This window comes from Chelon labrosus (genome assembly GCF_963514085.1).
Source record: "Chelon labrosus genome assembly, chromosome: 13".
In the NCBI taxonomy this organism is placed as follows: Eukaryota; Metazoa; Chordata; class Actinopteri; order Mugiliformes; family Mugilidae; genus Chelon; species Chelon labrosus.
The window spans coordinates 6,897,953-6,907,195 of record NC_140346.1 but is presented as its reverse complement, the minus strand read 5'-3'; the positions used below and the strand labels follow the sequence as shown (position 1 = coordinate 6,907,195).

Genomic DNA, 9,243 nt, shown 5'->3' with positions numbered 1-9,243 from the left:
TTTTTTGAGGTTGAATTTTTTTTTGAGGTTGAATTTATTTTTGAGTTTGAGTTTTTTGAGGTTGATTTTTTTAACATTGAAAAAAAAAACTCAGGGCCAGAAATTTGATGTTTTTTTTTGCAGTGCAGAGTAACATGTGGCAAAAACAATCCCTATATGCCATCTCCACCTAGTGGGAAAAAATAGGAATAGACACAGCTGTCATGGTAGTTGCTCATCTTCAGAGTGTTGTGGGAGTGTGTAGTTAGTTACAGTGGTCTCATATTATACAGATGGGGAAGCTGAGATTAAGTGTGATTTATTTTACATATTATTCAGAAATATAGAACAGGATTAATATCATTTATTTTCTTGAAAGGGAATCCACATGTTGACGTCAGCTTCTTAAATATGGTGTTATGTGGTGTTAATTAAAAACAATTACTCTGTTGGACAGAGCATGTATGAAATCTAAAATTAAACCACGGAGGCTTATTCTAGTAAAAGTACTAATTCATTTTAGTTAATGTCTTTAGCATGATTCTGTAAATTTATGTTTTTATAACAATACACCCAGGAGATCAATGATCTGTATTCAGTTATTACTGGCTAGATAGTAGTATAGATAAAACAAAGGCTGTAGGCTGGAGCAGATATGCTTCTGTGTATCAATCCTGAAGGTGAAGCCACTTTAATAAAACCCTCAGAGCCCCAGAGCATCTTTCTGCACGCTGCAACCCAACAGTGCATTTCCAGCTTCCACACACTCTGGTACACATGCTGCTGAAAAAGACAAGAACACAAACAGCTGATTTGAACCGTTACACTGTTAAAACAACAGTTGAGCTCTTAGTATTAAGGTCACTACCATTCTGAGCACTGAGCCATGACACAGCCTTCATAGCCAGAAGCTCCCACTCTTTCTTTGAATCCATCTTGAAACCATGAAGCCAGATCAGAGCCAGGATGGTGGCCCACACTTCCTCCTTGACCTAATTCACCAGATGAAAGAAAAACACATGGAACAGACAGAACAAGACGAAGAACCAAATATCTCAATAGAAAATGCTGACCAGTGGCTCTGGTCTTACTTTCTACTAGTATGATGACACGATGTACTAAAACATACATTAATATTTCCTGTATTCAGTTTTAAAATAAACTTCACTATTTATGTGACTCATTGCCTTTGACAACAACCCACCAGTGCAGGTTTTGACTTTTCCACCTCCCCTCTGGTCTTCCCCAGTGCAGCAGTCAGAGCTGGATAAAGCAGCCAGGAGCCAGAGGCCTTCTGGAGGGAGATCAGCTGCAGCAGATGGTCTTCCTGAGCCTGCTGGGGCTGAGTGGCAATCTCTTCTGCAGTGCACACTAAGTCAGAGGAAAAGAATCAAAAAAGAGATGAATTTATCCCTGCTGATGGTACTAATGTAATCACATTATTATTATTGATGACTTGATACTACATGCTGAACATCACTTGAGCTGCTAAAACATTCACCGGTATTGTTTATGCACTGATTTAGTAACAAAGTCAAATCAGTCGTTACAAGTTCCTATGAGAAAAAACATGTCTGTGAAGTGCTATTGAAACAATACAAATACCGCATCTATGGAGGCGCCCTACAAGAGAGGAATAGGTGTCTCTATTTGAATTACTCTTGTTGAAGCTGGTTCCTATTGGAAACAGCTTCAGTTTGGCACTACATTAATCAATACTGAATCTGGAGCAGCTAAAATATTTGCTTGTATTGTGTATGAATTGATTTAGTAACAAAGTCAAATCAGTCAGTTTAATAAAATTCTATAAGACTCAAAACATGTCTGTAAAGTGCATTGAAACAAATACGGCTGTACGGTTGGGTCCGTTAAGAATGGAATAACACTCTGTATTGCTCACCAGTATGTGGCTATGGTGTGTGAATCTGTGTATGCTTGTGTAAAAATGCTCCATAAAATATCCATGAGTTATTATTCTAAGATTATAGGGATGTCCCGATCAAGTTGTTGTGATACAGATCTTTTAATATTTAAAATGCCCTCTCCTGCAGATTTATAAAGGGTTTTATCTTTCCTATATTCTCCTTGATCACGTATACACAGTGTTACTGGAATAGCACTGCCAGCATTGTCTAGAATAGAATATGGCTGTCAAAGCTGATGTAGCGAGGTCGTGTCTCACGGTCAAAACCTGTGTGCTCTGCTCCAGAAATGAGCTGGTCATCTAACACCATTATGTTTTACCTCGACGCTTACACTAGGAAACATTTCTTAAACATAACGACGGTTTCCTACTACCACCTTGCAAAACATCCCCATTGCACAATTTACAAATCTCAGTCTGACTGACTTCACTTTCCATAGTAAAACGCTCCCACACAGCAGCTATGTTTATTCACAGGATTTTGGCTCATCAGCTTAGACGATAGCTAACTGCCGTTAAAACAGAAGAGGATGAAATTGTTTTGACATTAGACTGTATTTTTTTGATGCTACAGGTATGTGGTTTTGGTTTATGGCAGACCTAAAATAAATAACTATGAACAATTGGGCTTGACTGAAGCCGGATACAGAAAATGCCTGGATTGGCCCTGATACTGACGCTACATCCCTATAGATTCTATAAGAATCAAAACATGTCTGCGAAGTGCATTAAAACAAATACATCCATGGAGGGGACCTTCAAGTCTACAATAATACTCTCTATTGTTGGAATATCCTGCTTTGTCAAAAGAAATGTTTTGTTAGAATAGCAAATGCATACACAATACTTTAGACACAGGTTCTTGTCTGAAACACATTACATTTCACACTGCATTAATCAATACTGGATCTGGAGCTGCTAAAACATTCACTGGTATTGTTTATGCACTGATTTAGTGACAAAGTCAAATCATTCAAAACAAACAATATAAAAATTAAGAATCTGAAGGTTACTGTCTTTTTAAAAGGGCATTAATCCAAATTTAGACCAGCTGAAGGACTGAATATGAAATAACAAAGTACCCGCATGTTTCTTTTCTTCAGTTGATGTACAAGTGTTAGGTGTTTCTAAAGGCAAAGAAACTTTTACTCACCATATTTTGAGAAAGTTGTAGCACCAGGTGGGGGGCAGTAACCATTAACCATACAACGTCTTGGCGAAGCACCTGACTCTATCTTCAAATGAGAGAATCGCCCTGCACAGGTCGTAGCGCTAGCTTGAGCACCGCCAACTTAAATACACACAAAAGAGCAACAATTTCCACTGTGGTGAAAAATCTCTGCATTATTTTAACAGTTATTTACTGTCAGCAGTATACATTGGACAGCCATTCAGGGTTTTACTTACGTGGTATTGGTGGACCTAAGATGGGACTTCTGAAGTTACCTAACAAATAATATAAGAGCATGATGACAATATAGTTCATGAATATTAAATATATCAACTAAATTATGTTACAATTACTTGGAACATATCTCACCACGTAATGGAATGCGTCTGCGCACCAGAGGTCCTTGAATCACTTTACCACTGCTTTTGTTGACAGCAATGAAGGCAGTGAAAGAACTGCTCACTCCTGATTGGACACTGAGCTCCACCACCTTCTCCTTCACTCCTCCATCTTTCTGTCCTCCATCCTCTCTCTCCTTCATCTCCAGAGAGCGAATCATAGTGAGAGCAGCCAACCTGTGGATTGTTAATCTGCAGACAAGAGAGAGAAGGAAACACTCAGACATTTTCAGTTTATCGTCGTATCCTGTTCAGGGTCACAGAGTCAAACCAATATCATTCATTCATGCAACCAATCCAAAGCCAGGTGAGTGCAGAACACCAGCTCCAGATTTTTATTCAGTCCACAGCTCTGTCACTACAATATTCATATATTTAAAGTTACCATAAAAACTTTGATTATACAAGAACAAATCTTGTGTCCAAGCCTGCACCGAAACTATTAATAATGTGTATTTTTATTTTGTGTCACCATCTAACCTGGCTTAATGTAGTTTGTTAAATAGTGTCATGTTTCTCACAGCCTGCTGCTGTTGTGTTTGATTTTTTCTAAATAATCAAACTCATTTTAAGGTCAGGATTGAAAGAACAGTGCTATCTGAATGAAAACCTGCTTTACCCAGTGTCTCCTGCAGGTTTGAGACTGAAGTGCAGCTGGTTGTGAGAGGGATGACCCGCCAGGCTGTACTTCACCGTCACACAGCCCTCTGCTGCCTCTGGACTCTGAGAAAGCATTACAGTGTTAGAAATCATGTTCATTACTGTCATCACATACCTGATGACTGAAACACAACATGACATGGAGCTGCTCCTACCTCTCCAGTGAGCTGGCCATAAACCAGTGACCTCTGACCCTGGAAAAGAGCTGTGATTGGTGGAGAGAGGACAGTGACAGACACTCCCTTTGGTAAATCCCATGTGACTGAGATGTCCACCACAGCTGGCTGCAGAGAAAATTGCAGCGACTGCATCACCTGAAAAATAATGCAGAACTGTAAAAATCTATTCAAACATCTGAGAGAGACACTGAGTTTTTACTGACTGGAACCATGGTCTCTGTCCAGACACAGATTTACTGCTGCATCTTCATTGTGTTTACTCACTTTTGGTTGCATCCTGTCAGGTCCTGTGATGAACTGAGCGTGACCTCCTCCCTCCTTGGCCAAGCCATTGATAAGAGCAGAGCTGGCCCCTTCTCCAATCCCAAAAGAGAAACACCTACAATACAGCAGGTTGATTTAGATCCACTCAACACATGGAAGACAGTGTGGAAATACTGTGGGTGTTTTTGTGCTTTCACCTGTGGGAACCTGAATTCTTCTTAACCAGATCAATGACTTCTTTGGTGTTCCCCACCTCTCCATCAGTAAAGACAAACAGCTAGGGAGGAGAGTTTACACATAAGTTGCATAGTGTCACACCCAGAAACATAGCATGTGCTGAGAACCTTGTTAGTTTCTGCTGAAGATACAAAGGGTTTTTTTAGGGTAAAGAGTAAAGAATGAGAAAAGCATGTTGTTGTTTTCACTGATTTGTGGGGGTCAAACTCCTGTGGAATATTAAACTTGGGTGTCTATTGTTTTAGGGCCAGACAACTTTTTGAGGGTTTGTGGGTCTTACTTGTCTTGGCTGACTGGGAATACAGGGCTGCATGTAAATATGTTGAAGCGGCTTGAAGATTTTTGTTGGTCCCAGATCAGCCTCCATCTTCTCAACTTTCTTCAGAGCCTCTTCCATGGTCTTCTGGTTGTACTCCACACTCTTACTGTTATCACACAAACGAGACAAGATAAGACGAGACAATCTGACATCAGATAGACCTTATTGCTGTTCCAATAGACATAGAAGGAATAGAATAAGAGACATCAATGTGGAGTTTACTTGTGAATCCCATTTTGTGATAACAACAATTAATCGTACAATAGCTGATTACTGAAAGTGGTGTATGTTTTAAGCATTGTCAGTAGCTGTTGAGTAACTTGATACTTGTGATATAGTGTTATGAAGTCTGATGACAAGAACAAGCCTCAGTGCTTTTAGACTGTAAGATTCCTCAGCTCAGCATAAAGAGGACGAGAGAGTTGGAAGAACTTGTAGGTGTCCACCATCTCCACTACATCCCACCCATGGTGGAGGCTTCCTGCTGTGCCACAGATCCAGCTCTCTCCTTGGTCTTCCTGATGTTGAGCTGATGGTGGTTCTTCTCGCACAATCTCAGAAGACCAAGATGTAGTAGAGTAAACAAAAATGATGACTGTACTGTCCCTTGGGATGTGCGTGTTAACTGAAATGATGTGCAATCCAGTTTGTGAAGTCCTGGTTCACATCATCATCATGTGCATTATCTCCTGCAAGGTCTTCATGACATGTTAAGGTCAAGGACAATGGAGGCATTCTGATCCTGATCTACTTAATACCAAAGATAGGCCCTTAATCAGCCAAATAACATAAATGACTGGCTTACGGGAAGATGTGTTGATAGCTGGACCCAAAACTGTAAATGTTGAAATAGCAGCCCATTGGTAAGCTCTTCAACAGAAGCAGCAGAGTATCCTTCAGGAAGATAGAAAAGATAGTGAAGACCACTGCATGAGAGGAACACTATGAGAGATTTAGAGAAATAACATGATAAATACCCTGGCACTGCTAATGCGAGTCTGATGACCCTTGCTGCTCATCTGCATATCCATACTCCCTGATCGATCTAATAAGAACACAAACTCTCCACATGAGGGGACTGAAGACATCACAGACTGGGGGAACTCAGGGTACAGGCTCACCATCACCACTGGATCACCCATCAGAGATCCTGAAACATGACAGGGACAGAAAAATGACCACACATTTTGTCATTTATATCAACTCATCATCATTTGGAGCATAAGGAACATTATGTTTGTAAACTAATAACTTGAACTCACCAGGCTTAGCAGAGGCCTGTCCTGCCTCCACCACAGCAGTGGGCTGATGGGCGTCTTTGTAATAAATCAACAGTTCAACATCTCTGTCAAACTTGTGTCCTGCTGCCAACTTGATCTACAGTTCAAGACACACAAATACAAATGAAGATGGAATGAGGAACTACAACACACAGCAGACACATTGTCACTCTACCTACAGTGGCCTGGGTTTGATCAGTGTTGAGGTACTGGAGAGGATCCAAGGAACAGCTGGACTCTACTTTAGAGATTGGACGAGGAGAGGACAGTCGGGCAGAAAAAGACAGACTGTAGGACACCAGAGAGGCTGGGACAGAGGTCACCTGGACATTCCCACCTCCACTACCTTCTCTTCCTGTGAACATGTTAGAGATGTTACAAACAAAGTGTAAATAAATGTAAATCTTTGCAGCAGTAATACAGCTACTCTAGAGGCTGTGGACAGTTGTAAGGATGTAAGGTGTCATGTTGAATTTAACACTTACAGCTGCAGATCAACATCCTCATAGTGACTAATCCATGCTGACATGCTGACATTAAGTCATACGCCCAGTTACTGGAATCATACATGTTTGATTCTGTCATGTTTGAGGAACCACCAGGAGATCATCAACTGATTATCTCTGAATATCTGTACAATATTGTATGCCAGTCCATCAAATGGATGTAAAGATATTTGATTCTGGACCAAGCCAACCAACTGACAAATACTGCCTTTGCCTTCCCTAGAGCTGAGCTGCTAGCACTGATAAAAGAGTTCCTCGTCAAACAGCTGCTTTTCCTACCTTGAGGTTGGTAGCGAGGGTTGAGCACAGCAGGCAGACAGAACCTCAGCCCATCATCAGCCTGCACAGCCAGCTCCGTGACGTACTCCAGCCTGATGGAGGCGCTCTCTCCTGGAGGAAGACTGCCCACTCTCAGAGAGAAGATATCTGGACTCTGCTTGCTCTCCTCCAACAGGAAGGCCTGCTGACCAGAGCTCAGTGCATCATCATAATCCTCACAAGCCTGTATGAGTACAGGAGACACATGTCAGGAACATTCACTGTGTTTACTGTTTCTTATTCAGCTCCTTTACACAGAGTAAATCTTTCTGTCCAGCTCACCTGCTGTTTCTCCTTCACCTCAGCTACAATCTGTGTCTGTCCAATCTTAGCACTGAAATGACAGACAGCAGCATCTCCAGGCAGAGGAAAGACAAAAACAGCCTCTAGTGGTTTGTCCTCCTTGTTCTCGTAGTTGAGAGTGGAGACCACTGTAGCCACATGATCCCTCACCTCCAGCTCCACCTCAATGCTCTTCAGAGGAACTGACACAGAAACACAGAGAACTTAGATACAGACATTTAAACAATGGTGGATTACACTGATTAAGTTGTCTTCTGTTCAGAATATTTCAGTTTTAGCCACTAAGTCAACAATGTGAAAATTGGTATTATTATGTGCCTCAACGCAGAACTTATTAAGGGCTTTGAATCTCAAGATTGTGTCAATGAAAAAAAATGTGACAGAAATTACAACACATTTTGTCAGTTTGTTTTATTACTCCTTTTGTTACCAGTACCTGGTTTATTCTGGGAAGTTAGCAGACCACAGCAGTTCTCCATTGCTCGTCTACAGCAGTGATTCTGTGTAGTAATAAAAACAATAAATGATGTGAATCTCGTGAAAAATGTTCGAACTTTTCTGGTTATGACACAACTTCTGTTACAATATTAAAAAAGGAGGCAGATGACAGATTCCACAGAGGAAATGAAAACCTTATTCACATGAAGCAGTACAAACACCAAAACAGGCAGGTAAGAAAACTAAAGGGCTAAACTGCATGAGAAAGTGTCACAGAGTAAACAAAAGATAGCATAAACTCAACCATCACTGAACAAGGACAAATAGCAGAAACACAGTCTTAATACACAAAGGAAAGGAAACTGAGAAGAGCAGATGATCACAGAGCAACAAAACACAGGAAGCAAAGCAAGGAAACATTACCTTTACTTGGCCTATTTATCTAAATTTATATTTTATCTTCTTACCAGCAGGTTGTGTTGTACAGGAAACTCTTCAGTCACAGTTTTACCCCACAGTATTCTCTACCATAGAATTTTAGATATTTATATTAATAGTAATGGAGAATGGTTTTTACTTGGTGACTTGTTTAGTTAATGTAGTGGCTGTATAATGTCATGAGAACCTGAACTGAACTCTCCATCATAAGACATTTCAATCTGTAGCTTAAACCATTTCCAACTCCACTACATGATTATTTCAAACATTTTAACATTCTTCCACTCTTACCACCCCATCCTCTGTATCTTTTAGCTTGATGTTGTCAAAAATCACAAGACACTTACAATTCCCAAAGATATTCAAACATTAAATGGAGTGTAAACAGTAAACTCTACAGCAAAGAGTCAACTTCTACTATATAAAATAATAATGTATAAAGTTTTATAAGTGTTCATGAACTGTCCTGGGGATTTAGTGAAGTGAAGCAGATCTGAAAACCTCCGGAGCTCCTTAATATACTGCGTCCCATGACAATGATTTGGAATTAAACCTGACAATTGAGAATTTTACAACGATGCTGAAACTTCAGATCATTTGTTTCCCCAGTGGGTGTATGCTGAAGTTTTACGGCATGGTGTAGGAGAGTGGCTTTGCCAAAAAGGTTTCTCAAAAGGACAACTTTTATGGAGTCAAAACTAAATATAAAACTTCCTGGTTAGTAACTTCCACATTCAGCAGTTCAAACGAAGTGCTTTCAGTATTTCTGATCAAAGCTGCTGAGGTCACTAATAACTAAAATACTATTAAATGGACTGGTAGAATATGA

General features: G+C 40.3%; 1 protein-coding gene across 1 annotated transcript; it reads right to left on the bottom strand.

Annotated features, from left to right (window-relative positions):
* Positions 1-682: 682 nt before the first annotated feature.
* Positions 683-9,212, bottom strand: LOC311497765 (von Willebrand factor A domain-containing protein 5A-like; the record flags this gene model as incomplete). Its single annotated transcript, XM_084558138.1, has 17 exons — positions 7,975-9,212; positions 7,518-7,720; positions 7,197-7,419; positions 6,591-6,757; positions 6,394-6,508; positions 6,109-6,281; positions 5,937-6,025; positions 5,093-5,237; positions 4,773-4,852; positions 4,576-4,690; positions 4,288-4,446; positions 4,092-4,195; positions 3,444-3,664; positions 3,311-3,349; positions 1,184-1,350; positions 848-971; positions 683-762 (listed from the first exon to the last, which is right to left on the bottom strand). Exons 1-17 carry the CDS (start codon positions 8,015-8,017, stop codon positions 683-685), a joined length of 2,247 nt encoding a protein of 748 aa, XP_084414264.1. The 5' UTR covers positions 8,018-9,212.
* Between the last annotated feature and the right edge of the window lie 31 nt (positions 9,213-9,243).